Here is a 24143-nt window from a genome sequence, read left to right as displayed (position 1 = left end):
TTGGCAAGTTAGGCTTTTTAAAATCTGAAGCTACCCCTCTAACAACTTGGGCAATCCATTTCATAGATCTGTTTTTCAGAGCACATTGGCAGTGGTGAACATCCAGGCTCTTCCAGACAAAGGTGAAAAGTTACTCAAGCAAATCCAGATGTTGGAGGAAGCACTCAGTACTCTTGCCCTCTCCCCAGAGCAAGGTAAATAAAGTAGGTTATACCCCAGAACCTGGGGTTTTTGTGAACCTGATATGAGACTTTTGATAAAGAATGTGTTGACTTATTCACCCTCCCATCTTATTATTTGCTTCTGAGATCTCTTTTAAACAGTTCCCGTCCTTTATTAAAAACTTTTTCTCTTACTTCCTGTAGACTACACACCCGCTGTTTAAGCACTGTTAAAAATACTTCATTCTTTAGGAAGCCTTCTAGCTTAGTGGAATGACAGTGATCCCACTCTCTCCTCTACACATAACAGTTCCTTCACTTGCTTTTTTGAACTTTAATCGATTCTTCCTTTGTTTCTTGAGCAGGAGCTAGTGAGAAGAGTAACACTCAAGTACGACAGAGTACCCTCACCAAAAGTACTGTGGGCCCTCCTCACATGGTGTCTCCCCAGCCCCTTGTGGGTCATGATCTTCAGCCTCTGGACCCTTTAAGGCTACAGGCAGCCTGCCAGGTAACTACTGGAGGACTCAGCCACTGCTCTGGAGGTAAGATCCCAGGGCCTGGTCCGCAGTGAAGTGCTGCCTCTGTGAGTTAAATGCCATCAAGCAGATGTCTTTGTGCCTGTGAGGAGGGACGTACCATTTTTTTAAATTTGTTTTTTCTTAGTTATACATAACAGTAGAATCCAATCGTATAAAATTATACAACATGGAATATGTCTTATTCTAACCTAATTAGGACCCCATTCTTGTGGGTGGGCACAATGGTGGGATTCACTTAAGTATTTTCATATGTGTACATAGGAAAATTATGTTAGATCTATTTTATGTCTTTCCTATTGCTAATTCTCTCTTCCTTTCATTTCCTTTTGTCTAATGTACTGAATTTCTCTTCTCTCTCTCCTTTATTGTGATTTTTCTTCCACATACCAGTGAAAACATCTGACCTTTGGTTTTGGGGAAATCATTCTTGAATTGAAAATTGCACATATATTAAAGATCATGGTGCTTAGTAGAGCTTTGCATGGTGTCACTTAGATCTTGGTGAGGCCTTGTACCACTGTATGCTCATCAGTCAGCCCAGTGGCTGGCAAACAGGAGTCACCCAGGGAATGCCTGTGAATGAATACTCTGGCTAACATCATCATGAGGCAGGTAGAGCAGCACATTGCATTTTTATTCTTCCTTCTGTAGGGGTGTGATTTGGGGTATGTGTGTGAAGGCAGAGCACAGGAGTGATATGACTGCAGACGGTACTTATAGACCCACAGAAATGATAAACACCTGGCCTCTGCCCCAACTTAGCTAAGTGTTTCCCTTGTGAATAACTTTGAATTCAGAAGTAGCTGCAGAATGAAGCTTTCAGGTGAAGTCTTAACTGGGTCGTCTGATGAGCTAGCTGGCCAATCAGGAGGCAGGAGCTCAGGTTGGCTGGCTCAAAGGAACTAGGAGAGCTAAAGCCAGTTTCCCCCAACAGAGAACTGCCAGAGATGTTAGGCCCTTGAAAAGCAGTATGAACAGGGGTGAAAAACAGATGTGGGGCATTTGAAGTTAAGGTCACTCTAGAAGGGAAAAGAGAAACATACTTGTTCTAGTATGTTTCTTGACTGCTCAGGAGGCCTCTTGAGAGCATTTCATGTTACAGCATGATTTTGTAATGTAGTGGTGACCAGGTCACCTAGGGAAACATTATGTAAGGTTCGTGTTTTTTTTTTTTCTTTCTTTCTTTCTTTCTTTTTTTGAAGTGCTGGGGTTGAACCAAGGGCCTAGCACATGCTTAGCATGTGCTCTAGCACTGAGCTACACTGCTAGTCCAAATTATGTTAGTTTAATAAGGTAAAAAGTATGTGAAATGTCTTGGAAAAAAATTCTATTAAGGTAGTTTTAAAACATTTTGACATTTAAGTAATTTTCATTTGTCTAGAAACTTCTTATTTAGAATGCTTCATCCCTAATTGCAAACAGCTGAGGCACCTGTAGTTATTAACTAATATCTGTAGCAGTTCTCTGTGTAGAAGGAGTGGGCTCACAGTACTGTAGTAGGATATACACTCAGGTCATGACCTGCACTTTAGGAGTCATCTCTCCCTGACTACTCAAATGTCAATGGCTGATATATAGCCTGGTCTTTTCTGTCACGATTTTTCTTTGCATCCAGGTATGTTTTCTTCCTAAAATATTGGATGGTGTTACCTTTTTCTCTGCCACTTTTTCTAGGATGAAAAATAAAGTATCAAAAATATTATATATTGGGCTGGGGATGTGGCTCAAGCGGTAACGCGCTCGCCTGGCATGCGCGGGGCACTGGGTTCAATCCTCAGCACCACATAAAAATAAAATAAAGATGCTGTGTCCATCGAAAACTGAAAAATAAATATTAAAAAATTCTCTCTCTCTCTCTCTCTCTCTCTCTTTCTCTCTTCCCCCTCCTCTCTCTCAAAAAAAAAAAAATTATATATTGGGCTAGGGGTATAGCTCAGTGGTAGAGTACTTCCCTAGTATGTCTGAGGCTCTGGCAAAGATCCCTAGCAAAACACACACACACACACACACACACACACAAACAAATAATAATAATAAAAACTATGAGTTAACTTATTTTTTGTTACACTTTTTATTATTTTATACTGTTAAGAATATTGTTTATTTGGTTTAAAAAAACAAACAATGGGGATAGAGAAACCTGTGAGACCAGGTGAATTGGAGGCAAGAATTTTTAGTCAATACAGATCTTTTACCTGCAAATATTTACCTGTGGCTTTGTAGCCTTAGCCAGAGCATAGTACTTGTGACATCTTTTAGATAACGCCTTCTTGCATGCAGATCCTAGGAACCAAGATCACCTTTATGCAGTATGGAAAATCACAAGTGAAGCCATTGATAGGCTGCATCGATCACTGGAGTCATGTCCTGGTGAGACAGCAGTGGCAGAAGATCCAGCCGGCTTGAAGGTGAGCTGTGAAGACTCATGGTACAAAGTATCTCTTAACAGTCTCCCAGTCCTTCTGAAGAGAGAGACTACTGTGACGCTGCCATACAGAGTCCTCTCTTCATGTACCTTTTCTACAAAATAGATGATTTAGTGACTTTCCTTGGATTATTTTCTCCTTTTATGCTTGAATAGTGAAAAGAGTAGAAACAAAACCTCTTCCCCCCACCCTTTTTAGAATTTGGACGCAGGTATACTCTACTACTAAGCTACATCCTCAGCCCTTTTTCTTTTTATTTTGAGCCAGAGTCTTATTAAATTGCCCGGTCTGTGCTTGAACTTCCGAACCTCTGCCTCATACTCCCAAGTCACTGGGTATACAGGTGTGCACAAAACTCTTGTTTTTAAGTCATGAAGTAATAAGTTTTTGTAGCAGTAAAATATCCACTTTTTGAATTTTGGTAGGTGCCACAAGGATGAAAAAGAATTGCTATTTGTAGTAAACCAATAGGAGTTTAAGTGCACATGCAACATATATAAAACAATTAGAAAGTGACTATAAGGCAGTGATGAAGTGTGCATTTTAATGTGATGTACATAATACACAAAGTACAAAAGATATTAAAAATAAAGGAAATGTCACTCTAGAGCAGTAATTATCTGTTGCCTGACTACTTTGCCTTGAAGAAGCAATAAGTCTTTAGATAGCAGAGTGAATAAAAACAAAACATTGAAATTAGACAATTAGAGAGATAGGTGGGTAGAGGATAAATACAGAGATTGGTATCAATAAACGATCAGGAGTCATTAATACCTGAGCTGGGAGGAGCAGGTGATGTTCTGAGAAGGGAGACTCCTTGCTGTGGCCTTTGGTGAAGGAATTTGATTAGAGAAACTCAAAATACATTATGGAATTGCTGTAGAATTTTGAGCAGAAATGTTTAAAGAAGATTAATTTTATCACGGCTTATAAGATAGACTGGAGCAGGAAAAAGTGTCCAGTTAAAGGGCCGTTGGAATTTATGACTAGCAATGCTGGAATGTTAGTTAAAGAGGAGAGTCAAATTTAAGAGCTAATCAGAAAAGTCAACAGAAGGATTAGTGAAAATAGGATGACCACTAGAGGTCTTGGTTGCAAGCAGTAAAAACAGACAAATCAGGACTCTCAGTGGGTGCCACGGATGCAAAAGAATTACTATTTGTAACGAACCAGTAAAAGACTAGAAATGCTGAATATCAGATGTAAACCACAGCCTAAACTTGGAAGGACAGATGAAGTGAATCACTTATAAGATGACAACTAGAACATTAAAGGAATCACTTGTAGAAAATAAAAGCAAGGTTGCAGTCTGTGCATACAGGATCTGGTACAGCTTCTCGTTAAGAATTTGTGCTTAACATTTGGTTGTTACCTTTGCAGGTCCCACTGCTACTGCACCAGAAGCAGGCGTTAGCCTGGTTACTATGGCGGGAAAGGCAAAAGCCACAGGGCGGAATTCTAGGTAAGTTTGGTTTTATGGTAAGAGCCAACAGTTATTGAATGTTTTGGCATACTAGATGTGTTGTCTTATTTGATCCCTTCCACAACTCTATTAGGCAGGTAATTGTGATTCCCTTTTATAAATGAAGAAACTAAAGTATAGAAATATTAAGCAACTTGCTCAGAAGTAAACAGCTATAGAAAGAGTTGCAGTTATAAGCAGTAGTGGTTGACTCTAGCTGATTAGGCAGAGGAGTTTATTTTGTGATAGCCCTAGAATCTCTGGGAGATGTGGGTTGCCAGGCTGGAGGCCAGATTTCCAGGAGCAGTGGCCACAGCCAGGTCACCAACTAATTTTAACTTTTTTGTTCCCAGCACTAGCTGCCAAACATCATCAAATGCTTCTGACACAGGCTTAGTGATTTGTCAGTAAGTCTCACAGCATATAGTCATACTCATGGCTGTGATTTATTACAGTAAAGGATGCAGATCAAAATCAACAAAAGGAAGAGATACATAGGGCAAAATCCAGGGAAAATCAGGCACAAACTTCTGCAGTCTTCTCCTAGTGAAGTCACATGGGTCACACTTAATTTCCCAGTAGTTGTGACAACATATGTAAAATGTCTCTAGCCAGAGAAACCTGCTAGAGATTCAGTGCCCTGGATTTTGGTCACATAGGCAGTTACAGCCTGGTGAGTTACCAAAGTTTCATACTCCCAGAAAGAAAGCATGTGTTCAGCTTGAGCCATATTGTCTGTACAAATGGTTTAGGCAGAGTGATCCACTCTTATCAGTTCTGAAATGGTGAGAAACTTTCCTAAATCTGAGTTTCCAGACAGCAGCCAAGAGCCCACTTTGTAAGTAGGCCTCTCAGAAGTTAGCAGACAGACCTGTTATGTTGACTCTTTCTGCACAGCGGTAGAGCCAAAATTCAAATTATAGCCTATGCTCAGCCTGATGACTGAGCCTCAGTGTCTTAATCTAATAAGATGAGGAAATAATATAGAATAGAATATTATGAGTAAATTAGATAAGCTTAATGACTAGGAATTGGCACAATGATAGTACCCCAGAAGTATTAAATTATGGCCTTCTTTGATGAATAAATTAAGACCATGGAGGACTATTTGGAGTTAATTTTTTTTTTTTTTTTTTTTTTGAGATGAGATCTCATTCTGTGGCCCAGGCTGATCTTAAACTCCTGGGCTCAAGTGATAATCCTGCTTCTGTCTCCTGAATGCTGTGACGATAGGTGCACACCACCATGCCCAGTTAGAGTTAACTCTTGAGCTGTAGAAGTGTGGTAGCACCAGTAGAGTAGATGGTGGGAAGAGTCTGCTGGGATTTTTTGCTTTTGGAGGGGGTGACAGATAAAAAGACTAGACAGTGACATCAAACAGGAATAATTATCAGTTGATACAGTGTTAGGTAACAGTGTAACATGGAGACTTGGATAAGATCTGCATTTTAAGATTTAATTATTAAAAAAAAAAGTAGTACTAATTGTTTGGTTTAGTTCCCTAAATAAGTAGCAAGAGATAAGGTTTATTTTAACTAAGAAGATAAAGAATCCATTGGGGTTGGCAAAGAATAGGGACTAAAATGGGATTGGCTTCAGAGAGAACAGGGTCAATGTCTGTGGTGGCTTCTATTGAAGTTATGTTGGTTCTTTACCTAAGTAATTCACTTTCTGGATTGTGTTTTTATTTTCCAGCGGATGATATGGGCTTAGGAAAAACCCTGACAATGATTGCACTCATACTAACCCAGAAGAATCAAGAGAAAAGCCAAAAAAGGGATGAAAACATAGCTGTGACATGGCTTTCCAAAGATGGTAGGTAAAAGTACCTGATGCCACTTCTTATGTCATATGAACCAGCTAGGAAGAGAAACTTAAGCTACAGAAGGACACCTTTGGTCATATTGAATTGATCTACTGGGAAACCAGTATCACATTGCTTTCCTGTGGTATCATTTCTGATGCTGACTATGCTAATTATAAGTGATCATTTTTTCCCCTTTTAATCTGCTTTTTATCTATGATTAGAAAAAAAAATTATAGAGAAGGTTAAGGCTCTAGAAGACTTAGTTCGAGCCTAGTAATTATTATTTTACTAAACTCCAGGGTAGATCCAAATTAATGTATTAGTTTTTTTTAAGGGAGATCTGTCACAAATTCACATTTTAGCTTCCATAGTAGAAGCCATTTTCCATATTTCTGAAATTCCAGAAAACTTTCAGATGATAGACAATTTCTATCTTAGCCTAGTTTTTGAAATGTAGTAAATTCACTCATATTTTTTAAAATATTATACATAGATAACCACATGTAAGTTGCCATGTGCACAAATAGTTGTCCTGAGTTGGTTAGACAGACAGAAGTCTGTGGTCCTCTGCCTTCAGAGCCTCTTATGAGCCCACAGCTGGGGCCTTGCTCCCACGTGGAGCAGCAGCTTGTGTAGAGCAGCACACAGAGAGGTGGGTGATGGCACAATACTCCATTACTTTCTTATTCCAAACTGATGTTCACTCACCTTGAAAGAGGACTTTTGCACTTATATATGTGTGTTTTAATTGACAAATAGTAATTTGTACTTAGATTTTAACATGGAAGTACATTGTTATGCTTTTCAGAAAAAATAATAACACTGCCCTGTATTGAATCAACTCAGAAGGAAATGATTGAGTTCTAGTCCTGGCCACTCTGTGAAAGGGCACTGCTTTTTGAGCCTCTCTTTTCTGTCTGACACTTTTATAGGAGAAAATAAATAGTTACGTGTCTTGACTTAAAAGACCATCTCTTCCATTTCCTATTCTGCTCTCGGCTCTGTGTAGAAATAAGATCAACAGTTAAAAATATTGATGGAAGGAAAAAAGCCAGTCAAGAGAAAAATAATGCCCTAAAGAAGTTAAACGCTATTTAATGAATGTAACTAAGTATTGATTTCTTTCCCCCCCTCAAGACTCCTCTGACTTTACTTCCCATGGAACACTAATTGTCTGTCCCGCTTCCCTCATCCATCATTGGAAAAATGAGGTTGAGAAACGTGTGAACTGCAACAAACTAAGAGTCTATCTCTATCATGGGCCAAACAGGAATCTGACTGCGAAAGCGTAAGTGCAGAAGTGCTGCAGGCTTGGGGCCCCCGGCCCCTTGGCCAAGGGCCCTGTTGACATTCTTGCTTGCCCTGGTTCTTGACTTGGGACTGACCACATGTGAAGACCAAAGACAGACGATTCATTCTTTTTTTTTTAAGATTGAGAGAGAGAGAGAATTTTAATATTTATTTTTTAGTTTTTTCGGCGTATACAACATCGTTGTTTGTATGTGGTGCTGAGGATCGAACCCGGGCTGCATGCATGCCAGGCGAGCGCGCTACCGCTTGAGCCACATCCCCAGCCCAGATGATTCATTCTTATCACCACACAGTCTTTGCCCTGTACTAAGAGACACATCTTGAGACAATGGTGTTCTCTTGTGTCATATCCTGTCACTATCCCCAACAAAAGCTACCATGTAAGAGGCCTGAGATACCTGAGTTGTCAGCTAGGTGGCAGCCACTTTCTCTGGTAAATGAGGATATGTCACATGTCTAGGTTGCTAAAGAACGCACATTCTTATTTTCTTTTCTTGTTGGTGTGAATGGAACTGTCCCAGTATTGTAGAGTAACTTGATAAAAATTCTAAGGGTCTGTGTGTGTGTGTATATTTTCTAGTGGCTGTATTTTTCATATAGAAACCATCTAAAAAGTTTTAGACTTAAGAGTTTAGAAAATTCAGTGCGAAGGACTTACATCAGTGGCAGAGCACATACCTAGCATGTACAAGGAAGGCCCTGGGTTCAATCCCCAGCAAAACAAAAAAGATTGTAGGTTGATTAAGCCTAATTATAAATTCTTAAGGGGATTCTTGGGAAGGAGGAAAGATTACCCCAGATGGTAATGTTAGTCCTAGTGTTTCTCTTGGGTTGTGTGTGTGTGTGTGTTGCTAGGAATTTTTGGCATGCTGAGTAAGTTCTCTACCATTGGGCTACATCCCCAGCCCTGTCTTTTGGTTCTAAAGGAAATTTTTTCTTTCCTAATTATAATGTGAGGATCTGGGGTGAATACTTGTTCCTATAATCAAAGATGAGATTATAATCAAAGATGCTCCTATAATCAAAGTTTTTTCTTCTTATTAGTAATCTCTCTCCTTATCCTTTCATACTGGGTTTTTTTAATCTCCTAAAAAACAGGGCAGCAGTCTTTGGGGAATATATTGCCAGATTATTGACCTTTGGTATTATAGTACAACTTTCATGACTGGTCACTTCAGCAGACAGGAGGTGTTGTGGCAGCAATGGTGGGCCTGCAGGTCTTCCTTGGCACAGAGTACTTAAATTGTCTGCCTTTGGAAGTAAATTTGATCTCACTTGATTTGCACTTTGAGCATAACTGTTTTGTTATTCAGAATGTGCTAGTTGACTGATTGGAATTATTGTCAATTATACTTCTTTATATATGATGATGAGGGAGCTTATGGGCATTGTTGCCTCTCTGAATTAGGCATGTAATTTTTTATCAGAAGTATTTATTGCAATTCTGTCAAGTACACAATATTCATTGGAATAAGATGTATGTCTGTAATAAGAATCTTTACATGTAAAGAGCATAGGGAAGGTAAACTGAAAGTTATAGCATGTACTTTTTAAAAATATTTAGTTTTTTAGTTGTATTTGGACACATTACCTTTATTTTATTTTTATGTGGTTCTGAGGATTGAACCCAGTGCTCTGCATGTGCTAGGCGAGGGCTCTACTGCTGAGCCATAATCCCAGCCCCTATAGCATTCACTTTTATAGCTAAATATCAAAGCTAATTAATGGGTTTTCACAAGTCTCTTATAACCAGGAGTGGTCGGCAGAAGGCATCATTGATGTGAGCTCAGCAGTGCTTTCAGGGTTTATTTTTTTCTCTGAGGCTTTATCATAGTTCATTTCAAAAATCACTATTGAATGTTCATTCCCAACCCTGTCCTTTCTGTTCTGGCCAGGTCATATCAAGCTTAATATGAGATTTTCCTTTCTGGGCTCATTGGATAAGAAAAGGTAGGCTGTTCTAGCTGTAGTGAGCAGACTGTAAAAATGACCAGAGGTTAGAGATAGGAAAACCAACTGGGTAAAGTTTACCTCTTCAAAATTTTGTGTGTGTGTGTGTGCTTATGTGTGTGTTAAGGATATAAGTTAATTGATTCTGCCGTCTATCCTTCTAGCCCTGGGCATTTATGCAAAGACATCAAATCTGCCTCTTGTCCTTAGAGGGATTGTTTACTGTTTGTTTTTTGTTGTATCTATGCAGCCTCTCTATGTATGACATCGTGATTACTACTTACAGCCTTCTGGCCAAGGAGATTCCCACAGTGAAGCAGGAGAGAGAGGTTCCAGGTGCAAACCTCAGGGTAAAGGTGAGGCTTGGGTTGCTAGGCAAATAGTTGGAGCCACATGTCATTTAATGGGAGTCTTTACAGCCTCAGAGATAGCTAAGGAATTTGCAGCAGTGCTCTAGTGTTCTTCCCCTTGTGGAAATGAGTAGTTCTGTCTGTATTCTGTCTCCCTTGCCTAGATAACAACTTCAGTGATAAAAGTTGATACTTGGCACAGTATTCAGCTGTCTTTTAGAGTTAAAGTTAACTACACTGCTTTATGGTGGTAATAATCCCACAAATACAGGAAAGCCTCTTGTTGCTATTTTATCTTAGAGTATATGGGGTATACTCTCATGATACTTTTTATTTTTAGTGTGCAGACTGTTATTTTAGTACCTGTGTTTTGGTATTAAGCCCTCATTCATTGTCTCCCATCTGCCTCCCAGAAAAGGGCATTGCAAATAATAGAGCTTCAGATAGGCCAGAGACTAAATTATAACCACGAAAAAGCCCCGAGTGTCTTCAGGCAGATTCAGGGCATCTGTTACATGATGTAGAGGCTTTATCACATAATTATTGTGGAGACTCCTCCACCCCAAATATAGTATTGTCTATATTTTGGTTTTTACTAGGACAGGATTCTCACAGATTTTTGTATTTAGGAGCTCTCTAGAACACTTTACCAGCTCATGGCACTACCCTGACTTCTTACAGATAACGAACTTCTCAGATTCTTTAGTTGTTCACCATCAGTTTGGTGATAAACTCCAAACCTCTTTATATGATGTATCAGGCACTTTGCCATCTTGCTCTGCCAGTGTGCCTGCTCCTCTCTACCCCATCTCCCTCCCTGTGACACCACACATGCAGTTGTGTAGTCCCTGATGTGCTCCTTCACAGTTACGCCTTTACTCTCCCTCTTGATACAATTCTTTGTCACCACTCCTTTTCCCAGGTTAATTGTTGTTTTTTTTTTTATAAGAGAGAGAAAATTTTTTAATATTTATTTTATAGTTTTTGGTAGACACAGCATCTTTATTTTATTTTTTATGTGGTGCTGAGAATCGAATCCAGCGCCCTGCGCACGCTAGGCGAGCGTGCTACTGCTTGAGCACATCCCCAGCCCAGGTTAATTGTTTTTTAAGCTGCTTCAAGCATCCTTTTTGGACCACTCCCTTTCTACCATTTGGTTGAATGTCTCTCCTAGCCCCTTGAGCTTGCTCATGTCATGGCATACCATTTATTCAGCAAATATGGAGTATCTTTTACTTGGCAGGCACTATTTTAGCTTATCCAGGATGACAACAGTGAATAAGAGCAGCTAGATTTCCCTTGTCTTACATTGAGATATGTAGTTTGATTTACTGTATATATACCGTGTTACACATCATGTTGTAGTTATGTCTGGTTTTCTCCCCTGCTATATTTTGAGCTCATGAAGGGTGGGAATTGCCCTTTATGTCTGACTTTGTATCTTACATTAAAACATAGACTTTAAGTAAATTTTTATTAAATTATCAGATATTTTTATGGAGTGAGTAAATTTGCAAACTGAATGACTGATACACTCTTAACCCATAACCATTGCCAAAATGTGGCTTGAAAGAATAAATGAAAATTCAAATTAGAAAACATTTTGCTCTTGGGCATCTTATTCTCAAGGCCTGAGACTCTCAAGTGGCCTATGTATTGGAACCAATTAAGAGATTCTGCTTCTAGTTTCTCGACTCAGTTTATTGTAATAGATCTCAGCAAGTTAGAGTGTCAGATTGGGTCTCCTCAGTACTGGTTGGTCATTTCCCCTTATCTCCTTGAGGACATGTTCAGGTTCCCATAGTGTTGCTGGATTTCACTTTCCAGGGCAGCTCAACACCTTTGCTTCAAATAGTCTGGGCTCGAATTATATTGGATGAAGCTCATAATGTCAAGAATCCCCATGTGCAGACGTCCATTGCTGTGTGTAAGCTGCAAGCCCGTGCCCGTTGGGCTGTCACTGGAACCCCTATACAAAACAACCTGTTGGATATGTATTCACTGTTGAAGTGAGTAACCTTGGGGTCATGTAACTGTGAACCCTGTCTGTAACCCTTCAGCATTATTTCATGTCTCACTATAAAAACTCTGATGTGTGTCAGATCATCTCATGTAGCAGATGGCAAGCCTGTAAGTCTTTAAAGGGCAAAATAATTCATATTTGTGAGAAAATGTCAATGGATTGACTGATACAGGTCTTTGATTACATTCAGTTCTTCTATATGCAAAAATATAGGAGAGATTGACATAAGGGAAGCAAAAGTCATCTTTCTTTAGTCCCCTGAATATTTTGGGCTATTTCTACTTTAAAACATCTACTAGACTCTGGACTACAGCTTACTGGAGGCCAACTGAAAAGAGTGATTTAAAAATACTTTCTTTTGTTCAAGTCAGCCCATAAGAGGATATGGAATTTCTTTGCTAGAATAAATTCTAGCTATTGGTTATATATCCTGGTATGATAATACAGATATTAGTAATGGAGAAACTCATTTTTATAATGTGGTTTTCATTATTAATTTAGGTCCTTTTGATTTGTCTAGCAGAGATATGCTGTGAAATTTACTCAAAAAATGATTGGATGACAGATGTAACAAAAAATATGATTTGTTTTCACCTTGATTTTACTTTGAACCTTTACTGCTTTCTTCCCTGTTCTGTGTCCTCCCTCCACAAAAAAGATTTCTCCGCTGTTCTCCATTTGATGAATTCACCCTGTGGAAAAGTCAGGTTGATAATGGTTCAAAGAAAGGAGGAGAACGGTTAAGTATTTTAACCAAGAGCCTTCTGCTGAGGAGAACAAAGGACCAACTGGACTCCACTGGCAAACCCTTGGTAATCAAATTTCTACCTGTCCCTGGGGGAGCCAGGGAAGGAGGATGACTATATCCCTGAGGGGGTTGAACAGCCATCTGCTGTGCTTCAGGAGCCTCTAGTCTCCCTTTTTCCTCTGAGGAGGCCTGGGGTTGCATCTTGTGCCTCATGTTCCAGCAGTCCTGTTGTACACTCCTTTATTTTTACAGAAGGATAGGAAATGCTTCCTGGGAGTCGGCTATATTTCCAGTGTCCACCTGGGGCATTTGCTTTGTAGCATTTAGTTAATTCATATAGCTTTACCCCAACTTCCATTTTCTTTTATTCTTCCAGGTGAGGCTGCCTCAGCGTAAATTTCAGCTGCACCGTTTGAAGCTTTCTGAAGATGAAAAGCTGGTTTATAATGTCTTTTTTGCAAGATCAAGGTTTGTGCAGTGAAGAAGCACTTTCTCACATGCATTGTGTTTTATTCTTGTCTTTGCTTGGGAGTCAATAGAGGGTCAGCTTTCCCTAAACTGAATTTATGGTGTTATTTTGATATGTTGGATATCTGTATTACTTTTTTCTTCCCTTTTGTTCCTCCTTCTCTCCCTGGCTCATCTTTGTCTCACACGCACATTGAAAGCAAAATTTTGAACCTTGTTTTCATTGGCTTCCTTGCATAGGAATCATGGGATATGGTTACTGAAAACTGGATCTGTCTGTTTCACTTGGGGCTGTATTGGAAAGTTATTTCCCTTTGCCCTTTGCCCTTTAACCCAGCATCTCCCTGGGACTTTAAAAGAAACAAAACTGCTTTGCCATCCTTCATGTTGTTTGTTTTTTGTACTTTTACTAGAAGTCTTATCCTTCCCTGAAATCTAGATTGTTCTCTTCCACTTAATACTTCTCATTTCCAATGTAAATATGTTCTTTCTCTATTTATACTTTATGTTTTTAGCTGACTTTAAAAAAGTTAATTTTTTTTTAATAATTATTTCTTTTGCAATACCTTTGGCTAGTGCTTGCTATGAGCTTGGCATCATTTATCAAGTCCTCTTCTATAATTTGCCAAGGTCCACTTGCAAGCACAGTGAAGCAGTGACCATTGTAAGCCTGCTCAGTGTTAGTGACCATTATTTGTGCATTTTCTTTTTGGATCTGAGGCAGATCTGCTCTGCAGTCCTATTTGAAAAGAGATGAAAGTAGAGATAACCAATCTGGAAGAAGCTCTAATAATCCATTCATCAGAGGTAAGCTGGGGGACTCATTTACTCATAAGTAAATATCACTAATGAAAAATGGGGATTCTGATTTAGTTAAATAGCAGATATGAGAGGTTGTGAATCCTAGGTCTGAAAGAGTAGACTTCAGCTAAGAACCTCAAACCGGGTAAAATATACTGACCTGAAAACATAAGATCTGGTGGTCTAAACTTCTTATAATTGCTTTTTTAAATCTGCTTTGTTAAAATACATGTATGTCTATATAGAAAACCAGTATTTCATTTGGCTTCATAAAAGTGAGATATAATGATATTACTGAATCTCAGATCCAACCAGTTCCCAATCCTTCCCCAGATTTCTCTGTTTTAAATCCTGTACTATTTCCTGGGGTTTGTCTTCTCTCTTGGAAGTGGCCCAGGAGTTTGGGTCCAGTGGGCCTGGGCAGACCATGGCAGCAGACTCACAGAGATCCAGCACCGTCCATATACTGTCCCAGTTGCTGAGGCTCCGTCAGTGTTGCTGCCATCTTTCTTTACTGAAGTCGGTAAGAAAAGGCCTTAGCATGGTGTCACGATTTCTGTCTTCTGCAGCTGGGATCCAGTTGGCTGGATCAATGGAAATGGTGTTTTGGGGGTTTTGTTTTGTTTTATGTTTTGGTGGGGCAGAGAAGAGGGGCTTGTTTATTTTGCTTTAAATGATAGTATATATTAATCTTGATGATTCCTGTGGTATTGAGAAGGCACACTATTATTGTTTGTTTGCTTTAGAGACTGAGACTGGGAAGTCACATTTTGTTTTAAAAGAAAATTCATGAATGCTTCAGTATTTTAGAATGTCATAAGGTTAATTTGGTTATTAGAGTTTAGGATTGAGGCTTTTAGGTCTAGATATGAAAACTCAAGTAGTTATACAAATTGAAAAACTGTCTTCACATTGAATAGAGGCACATCCAAAATTAAGAGGCACATAGCATTAATTTCAGAAGCTGTTGTAATGTGTTTTGATCATCAGCTGCTTAATTAACTGTTTTATGCTAGCCGAGATAGAGAGAATGATCATATTATTTGTCCAAGTCTTTAAAAAATTCCATCATTTTGTATTTCTTTAATTGGTTGAAAAAAACTTGTAAGTACACACTTTAAGGAGGGTTTCTCTGAGAAATTATTGAAGATAAATTACAAGGCGTTTTGCTCTGTGAAGTGTGGAACAATCAGAGCCTCATCAGCAAGTAATAATGCATGCTGCTTCCACTGCCCAATTGCTCCTGTCCCTTTCTGTGTTGTGCTCAGGCCCTGGATCCTGCAGATCTGAAGAGCGAAGGCCTTGTCCTGTCCCTAGAGGAACAGCTCAGTGCTTTGACCTTGTCCGAACTCCATGATTCAGAGTCGTCTCCTACTGTTTCCCTCAATGGCACACCCTTCAAGGTGGAACTTTTCGAAGACACACGACAGAGCACCAAGGTACTTGTCACCTCTGTTCTTGGTAGAGGTATTTGGATTCTCGTTCATACCCTGTGTTGAGTGCCTCATTTGTCCCAGTGGGTACAGCCATCTGATGACAGAGGAAGAACTATTAGATGGTAGTAGCTGATTGTATTAACATCATTTTATGTCACAAAGAACAGTCAACCTTATTACAAAGTGGGTGTTCAGAGAGTGGTTTGGAACAGCTCTGCCATCCACACAGGTTTTCTGTCAGGGATTACAGGAAGGGAGGCTGCCAGGTTTATGGGGATGGGACCTAAGCAAGTGAGCAGTTTGTTTAGGGAAAGCTTGAAAGTTAAACCATAGCCTTGAGCCTAGGGACTGTGTAATACACATGAGCACCAGTTGCTTTGACTTGTTGAAAGGCTTCCATCTGTGAGTATCGCTTCCTGCGTGGCCTTCTATCTTTATTAGTCATTCTGTTCTATTTTTGTCAAAGCTTTTGGAAGGCTGAGCTATTCTGTAACTTGAGTCCTCTCTTGCCGTCAGCTTGGAATGCGCTCTCTTATCCTGCACACCCTGAAAGCAGGCCTTGTTTCTCTCTGTCATGATCTTAAGTTGCCACTTTGAACCTAAACCTCTCTTTTGAAATACTTTTATGTAAATTAGAAAGGAGTTTACTATGAAGGGAATGGAATTATTATTATTTTTTTAAAGAAGCGCTGCCTCTTAATTAAAGCATCTACCCAGGTCTTTGCCACAAATTGCTGAGATAAATAGAAGAATAGCCCTGCATGTGGCTAGCATTCATGTTCTAGAACTCAGAGTTAGCAGAAACTTATATTCCTATCTCTTTGTCTTCCTTGTCATTAATCAGATAATACTTATTCACAAGGCTTCAAACATAAGCCCCTTAATAGTGGTTCAAACCTAGTAAAGTTGTTTCATGAGGGAAGGAATAGTCTTTCTGAAATTTGACCCCAGCTCATGGACCATGAATCCAACCTCCCCTCCCCCACTTCATTTTTCTTAAAAACCTACTACCAGCTTTTTCATGGCTTCTTTCACAACCTTAAGATGCCAAGACACCTGGCAAATGAGTGTCTCTGTTCTATTGTTAACTAAAAACATACACACTTGCCTTTCTTCCTATTCCTACAAACGTACAGTGCTTGTTTGTCTTCCTGCCCAAGCATCAGAATGTTCATTAAGATTGGAAAGCAGCATTGGGTTATCCCAGTAACAACAGCCTAGAAGGTGGGAATTAGCACACCTCAAAGTTTATCTGGCCCAAGCCCTTCTTTACTGAGAGGAATATGGGTTCCCACATGGAATAGCCATGGCGGTCTAAGAACTGTATTTGTCTCCTGACTGATGTCTGGTCCAGTTTTTTCCGCTTCTGCCACTCAGGAAATGAACTCTAGGGCCCTTAGAGGCTTTTTAAAAAATTATTTTTATATCTTTATTTTGATTATTTTTATATTGTGCTGAGGATCGAACCCAGTGCCTCACATGCAAGGCAAGCACTCAACCAGTGAGCCTCTTAGAGGCTTTTGAAAGGTCCTTCACGTTAGCAGTCAAAAGAGCAAACCCAGCTGCTCTCCACAGTCATGCCACTGTGTTTTTACTGACCACTTCCATGTGGACTTAAAAGCATCCTGAAGGTTTTAGGTAAATGCCCAGAGAGCTTGCTTGGAAGCTTTAACAATTGCTGCTCCGTCTGAACAGGTTCTCTCCTTCAGTGACATTTGGAGCAGCCTGAAAGTGGGTAGAGCTCTTTCACTTTCTCCTTTTGCAAGTATGAAGAGAGTACCTTCTCTGTTCCAGCAAGGTACTAGGGGCCAGAGGTACAGAAATGAATTCAGCGTGTGCTATCTTTGACCCCTTGGAGCATATCAAGTCCTGGAAGAGAGAGATGATTAATGAGCAATTAAATGTAGTGTAATGAGGACTATAATAGTAGGGACAAAATAGTAGCACGGGCAGTGAACGTAATCCATACTTGGGGCCTGAAAAGGGCCCCAAAAGGGACATTAGAGGGAACAGAATAGACAAAGGTGAGACTCGGCATGGCTTTCTGAAGGACACTTTTGATGTGATTGAAGTTCCATTTGAGGAGGTCATTAACAAGAAGTGATCCTAGAAAAGTAAGCAGAGGCAAGAGCAGTGAAGATTGAGCCTGTCGTTCTAAGGAGCTTGGGCTTTATCCTTAGTGGGGAGCTACGGAAGGGGTTTCAGCCAGGGCAGGAAAGTGACAAGCTTACATTTTAATAATAGCTCCTGGTTACAGAGGGGTGAACAGAGTAGAGGGGGTCAGACCAGAAGCTTAGAAGCTTTCCAGGATAGAGCTTCAGTAATGTAGGCAAGAGAAAATGGAGAAAAGTGAATTGCTTCAACTTGCAATGTTAATGTAACCTTTTCCCAGATATCATCTCTGTTGGCAGAGTTGGAGGCAATCCGAAGAAACTCAGGGTCCCAAAAGAGGTAAATGTGTTTTCTCATTATCCAAGCATTGGTTATAATTAAGCAAGAAAATTTGATATTGCTGATAGTCATAAATCTTAGCTTTTTATATCAAGGACCTCAAGTCATGCTCAGCAGAAAGCACTGAGGTTATATCACAAATTCTCTAAGATTTCTAATTAAAATATTTGTGGTACAGATTGAAAAGGACATCCCTAGAGGATCAGGGAAAGATAGGCATCTGAAACAGTGATTAAAAGTAGAGAAGCCAGGGAGTGACATAGGAAAATCAGGTGCCGCAGCAGCACTGCTGATGTGCTTCTGAAGCTGGGTGGGGAGACCGGGATCATTTCCTCATTGTTATATCTTACACATATTTTGTACATCAGCGTTTGTGTATATGAAATACTTTACACATTTAAAGCTTTAATAAAAATGTGGCTTGGGGAGGTAGGAACCCTAGTGCCGTGTTGTTCTGTGACACAGGGTGGTGTCCATTTACTGCAGGAACACAGATCTCTGGATGAGCAGTAGGCCCCCAAATAAAAGGAAATTGGGGTAGTTATTTTATTCTACCTTTTTTTTTTTTTCTGACTTTGTGTAGTACAAGACAAGAATGAAGTCTCAAAATAACTGGAAGCATTTTAAGCTTGTAGGACAACCTAAGTGTGTGCCTATAGGGCTTCATGTCACCACATGAAATACTAACACAGGCTTCTTATGAAATATAGAGAAGTTTGATGTGGCTCATGGTTCTGGAGGCTCAAGTCCAAGATTGGGCAGTACCATTGTTTGGAACTCTGAGAACAGCAAATGGCAATGGCAGGAGCATTGGCAGAACAGATGGTTAATCAGAAGCCAGGAAGCAGAGAGAGACTAAGAGGAAAAGATGGGATCCCACGATTTCTTTGGTGGGCTCACCTTCAGTGACCTATGCAACTTTGTTAAGTCCTACCTCTCAAGGCTCCACATCGTTTCCTAACACTTTCTCCCTGGGACCTATTCTTACATGTGGGTCTTTGGAGGACACTCATCCAAACTATAGGAGCAACTTTTTCCCTTAGGTAACTTTTTTCCTTTCTTTGTCTCTTAAGATTAACAAGGGCATTAAAACCCTACAGATGAGTTTGTTTAATCTGTTAGTGGAGTTGGTTTTTATTTTCTCCTTCTTTCCAGTGTCATTGTCTCTCAGTGGACCAGCGTGCTGAAAGTGGTAGCACTGCATCTTAAGAAGCATGGATTCACTTATGCCACCATTGATGGCTCCGTCAAACCCAAACAGAGGATGGACTTGGTGGAGGCGTTTAACCACTGCAGGGGCCCTCAGGTACAAGCTGGTATAGCAGAGCTCTATAACTAAGAGTAAATTGTTCCCAGTTATACAGAGAGCACGACAATACAGCAATTCGACTTAAAAATATTCACAGCTTTGATTTCTCCAAGTGTTTAAAATGTATTAGACATTTTTGGGGGTACTTATCAAAGTGCACAAGTACTCTAAAGAGAATAAGATGTGAGGACTAAAAGGAGACTCAGAGCAGAGTTGGTTAGGAGCAGGAGAATCTTTGTGGAGAAGTCAAGCCTTGAAGGATAAATAGGATTTTGATATGAGGAAACCTGGAAAGAAATGGAAGAACAAAGTCAGATGTGATTATAAATATGAAAAGTTGAATAATAGGCAGGAGAATTAAGGCAAATGAGGAAAGGGTTCTGATACACATATCTGATTAGTGGGAAGTTTAAAGATGTGAGAGTTTTTTCAGAGGTGAAGCATGGGAGATGTCAATGCATGTTTTAAAAAATAACAACAGGAGAAAATTTGATAGGAACACATTGTTTTTCTATTTTGATCTTGGGCTTAAACCTGATAGGAAAGGAAAATGTATTTATTTTGTGTCACTCTTAACAACTTTCTGGGATCATTAATTTAGAAAGAGAAAAGGTTTATGTCTCACTGTTTTGGAGGTTTTAGTCCATGGTAAATGGTTCCTGTCGCCTTTGGGCCTGTGGTGAGAGAACATATCATGGCCGGAAAATGTGGCAGAGCAGAATGACTTGCCTCACAGCCAGGAAGTAGGAAAAGACAGGAAGGGGAAAAGGATGGGGGGGCCATTATTTCTTTCAGGGGCACACTCCCAGTGACCTGAAGACCTCCCACTAGCCCCCACCTCTTCAAGTTTCCACCACCTCTTTAACAGCACCATGCTGGGGATTGGGCCTTGACAAAATGGATCTTTGAGGGACACTTAAAATCCAAATTATTGCAGATGTATTATGAGACCAAGACTGTGTAGAGTTAATGGTTATGTTTCTCTTTGAAGGTTATGCTAATCTCTCTCTTGGCTGGAGGTGTTGGTCTAAACCTAACTGGAGGAAATCATCTTTTTCTTCTGGATATGCACTGGTAATGATTCAAGATTTATCTTGAGTTGTCACAGCATAGTAGGGAGACCACTGGGTTAGAGGGACAACAGGCAATGTGTTCTGCTTCTTTGATGGAGATGCCTCTGTGCATACATGTCTATAGGTGCAGGTCTAAACAGGATATAGGGCTAGTCAATGTTTCTGAATTCCTGAGTAAGCTTCAAATGATTACTTAAAATATCTCATTCACTTTATCATTAGTCTAATATCCATTTCCCTGGAAGCTGGGAGCACAGCTTTTCCTCGTAGCTAAGAGCCCAGTTTTACTTGTCCACAAAACCATATTCCAGACATATAATCCTAGGGAGTCTCAACCTTAGAAGCATTACTCCAGTACTGGGGATGTAGCTCCATTAAAAGGTGAAGAAATTTTCTAATTATGTTAGAAATACACTTAATATAGTCTTTGGATTTGTTGTATGTTGTGTCCATGCCAGGAACACCACAGTATTGGTAAGATGAGTAAGTTAGTGTATGACCAGGAAAAGTCTCATAGTTAATTACCACTTTCTAGTTTTATAGTTACGCCAATCAGGGATTGCTGCACAGGTACCATTGCTGGGATTGTGTGTCTAATTCTCCAGCCTGCCCAAATTGGTACAGACAGACCAACCTGTTGTCATCTTCCAGGAGGTTGTGTTTTAAATCTTACCTGAGGCTCCCATGTATGTACATAGTAGTGAGGAAAGCATACTAGGAATTAGGCTGTTTTCTGAGATGGAGAATTGTTATCCAAGATTTTAAAGAAGTGAGATGAGAAACTAATTGCAATTTGGTAAGGAGGATCTATAAAGAAGGTTACAAATTAAGTGTTCTTAGTTGAATCATAGAATACTAAAGTTGAAAAGTTAAATTTCAGAACATTTAGCCAGTCCTCATGTTTATATGTGGTCATCTGAAGCCTGGAGAGCGAGACTAGGTAACTTGCCCAGGGTCATCCAGCTAGCTAAAGACTGTATTTGACTATTGGTTTAACCTTGTTACTTATAGTTATCAACCGATGATAGTGCTAAGAGTTTTTATTAGAGTTTCTAGTTTCTCACTAGAGGGCAAAATGATAGCTGGCACTAATCTTGCTTGGTCCAGTGTAGCCTAAGATAGGAGTTGACAAAGTGTTTCTGCAAATACTTCAGACTTTGCTGGCACATAGTTCTTTGTCATATATCTTCCTCTGGGTTTTATTTTCTGAAACCCCTTTTAGAAATGAAGCAACTATTTTTAGCTGAAAACGTACACAAAAGCAGTATGTGGGCTAGATTTGGCCCTTGAACCATAGTTTACTGTCTCTGGTGTAGGATGTCAGAACCTCTAAATGTTACCTCTTTTCTAACAGGAATCCATCACTTGAAGATCAGGCTTGTGACAGAATTTATCGAGTAGGGCAGCAGAAAGATGTTGTCATACACAGGTAAATAAAGGCCCTGAGGACCATTCCTAGTGTCTGTTGTTGTGAAAGCCTTCTTTAGGCAGTGTTTTAATAGAATGTAAAGTATTTGGTGATCACATTACTCATGATGCTTCTGAGGCATACCATAGTCAGGAAAGAAAGAAATAATCTGAGATAACCTTGTAGTTTGGTCACTGCCAGAGAGGAATAAGCTTGTGTATGACACTCCAGGTAGGCCGTGAAAGGGCTCACTTTTTTTTGCTTTTAACTTTCATTATGACATAATCTCATACATATAGAAAAATTGCAAGAAGAGTAAAAGAGTACCAAAGATTCTCCTATACTGTGTGCATAAGCATATGCATCAGCGTTTTTTCTGGACCATTAAAGAGTAAGTTGCAGAGATGATGTTACTTTTTCCTAAATATTTAGTGTGTGCATTTCCTAAAATTATGATACTGCTTACTGCTTTAATCTATCACTGTGGCACTATTATCTTAACAGCAGACCTTATTCAGTTTTACCACATGTTCCAGTGGCACAACAGAATAAAATCCTGGATCCTGTGTAGCATGCAGTTGTCACAGCTTTGTCTCCTTCAGTCTGGCACAGTGCCTCAGTCATTGTTCTATGACACTGACTTTTAAAAGATCACAAGCTCACTGTTTTGCCAAATGTTCCTCTATTTGAGACCTTCCTGTCTTTAAAAACAACACAATTTGCCATAATGCTAAAATGTAGCACTCTCATTGTGGCCCTTTTTTTCCTCCTTTTTCATGACCAAGTTTCCTGAAGAATTAGAAATCGCTGTCTGATTTACTTGCTTACCTCCCATTCATTCCTCAGTCTTTGCAAACTGGCTTTCATCTTTCTCACTCCACTTAAGCTGCTCTTCTAAGGGGCACCATGACTTCCAATCTTTTCCAAATACATTGATTCTTTAAATTTCTTTTCTGCCCACTCTGGTATGCCCTTGCCTTAAAATTTCTATCCACTCCAGTAAGTCCAAAGTCTATATCTATAGTTTCACTGTCTCCCAAACTTCCAGCCTTCGATATCCAAATTCCTGCTAAATATCTGAATCTGATACCCACACACTCATCTGTGTGGAAATTATTCCATTTGTATATTCAGCTCCTAAAATGAATACCTGTGATGTACCCTCTACGTAGCAAGTACAATTACATGTTCCAGGGTCAAGATGTCACAAACTGAAATTGCTTCTTTCCACCACCTCAAATCTACTTTTTATTCTGTATTCATTGTCTTTGTGAGATGTGCCACTGTTTACCTAATCAAAAGGCCAGAAATTCAACTCCTCCCTCTTTCTCACTTCTCATATGCCAAGTCCTCTAGTTGTGTTTTCGGAATGTTGTGTTTTCTGATGACCGTTCCTTTCCATCACACTGACACCTCCTTCTTTCTAGCAATACTGATTCCTGTCCTCTGCATCACCCCTGGAGGGTTCTTCCTAACTCCTCAATCTGATTCTGCAGTTTTAGTCCTCAAATTCATCAATGGCTCTTCCTCTAAATGCCTTAGCATGGTATGCAGAACCACTTGTGATCTGGCCCTGCCAGCCCCTTGACTTTTGCCACTGGATGACTGATCTTCCTCCAGCACAACCATACTATGAAAATTCAACTGTGATGTATCACACATTCCCATTCCCTGGGATACCCTCCCTACCCACCCACTGCTCCATCATTCCATCTGGCAAACCCTTGCTAACCCTACAGGTCGGTTACACGTTAAGAATTAACCCTTTAATGACAACTTCCTTGATTTCCTAGGCATACTTCCATTGTAACACTTACTAGGTTGTATTTTTTTTTTAAGAGAGAGAGAATTTTTAATATTCATTTTTTAGTTTTTGGCGGACACAAAATCTTTGTTTGTATGTGGTGCTGAGGATCGAACCCGGGCCGCACGCATGCCAGGCGAGCGCGCCACCGCTTGAGCCACATCCCCAGCCCTACTAGGTTGTATTATTCTTGGATTTTCTTATCTCTCTCATGTTCTCCTTCAGAGCAAAACTCTATTCATCTCTTCACTATCCCTAGCATAGTACATGGTACACAGCAGGTGCTTAATCCATACTTGTTGAATAATGAGTGAATGACAACAGTGGCACTTCCTTAGCTTGAAAAACCTCTTTTTTTGTGTGAAATAAACAAAAAATTAAGACAGTTTGTACTTAAACTGACACACATATGCCTGGCAGAAATTTGATCACGGTAGAAGCCTCTGACCCTATCAAATGGAGCTATTTGGGTGAAAGCTAAATCTGTATACTTTTTTTGAATAGGGGTGTCTTTTGCTTATTTGTGGCTTTCTCAATTACCCTACGCTTCAGAATGAAATCACAAGTCTATTTGAGAGACATATTTTAAATGGGCATATATTTAGTCAAGTGT

At 39.8% G+C, this 24143-nt stretch overlaps 1 protein-coding gene across 4 annotated transcripts in view; it reads left to right on the top strand.

Annotated features, from left to right (window-relative positions):
- Positions 1–24143, top strand: part of Ttf2 (transcription termination factor 2) — a 39561-nt gene that overhangs the window by 12322 nt on the left and 3096 nt on the right. For 2 of the 4 annotated variants that reach the window (XM_046458222.2, XM_046458223.2), the window contains 17 exons: positions 80–194; positions 527–706; positions 2984–3111; positions 4510–4591; positions 6287–6406; positions 7536–7686; positions 9910–10015; positions 11837–12018; positions 12691–12844; positions 13157–13248; positions 13973–14055; positions 14439–14572; positions 15318–15488; positions 17878–17936; positions 19092–19242; positions 20237–20319; positions 21673–21747. In XM_046458222.2, coding sequence (XP_046314178.1) covers positions 80–194; positions 527–706; positions 2984–3111; positions 4510–4591; positions 6287–6406; positions 7536–7686; positions 9910–10015; positions 11837–12018; positions 12691–12844; positions 13157–13248; positions 13973–14055; positions 14439–14572; positions 15318–15488; positions 17878–17936; positions 19092–19242; positions 20237–20319; positions 21673–21747 — 2066 coding nt within the window. Of the gene's footprint in view, positions 1–79; positions 195–526; positions 707–2983; positions 3112–4509; positions 4592–6286; positions 6407–7535; positions 7687–9909; positions 10016–11836; positions 12019–12690; positions 12845–13156; positions 13249–13972; positions 14056–14382; positions 14573–15317; positions 15489–17877; positions 17937–18646; positions 18980–19091; positions 19243–20236; positions 20320–21672; positions 21748–24143 lie in introns of those variants that run through there. The other 2 variants (XR_006854769.2, XM_046458224.2) reach the window with 2 other exon arrangements.

The sequence above is a fragment of the Marmota monax genome, unplaced genomic scaffold, assembly GCF_021218885.2.
Source record: "Marmota monax isolate L192 unplaced genomic scaffold, Marmota_monax_Labrador192_F-V1.1 WCK01_AAM20220418_F8-fsc00087, whole genome shotgun sequence".
In the NCBI taxonomy this organism is placed as follows: domain Eukaryota; kingdom Metazoa; phylum Chordata; class Mammalia; order Rodentia; family Sciuridae; genus Marmota; species Marmota monax.
The sequence above is the reverse complement of the archived record's forward strand: the minus strand, read 5'-3'. Positions and strand labels throughout refer to the sequence as shown.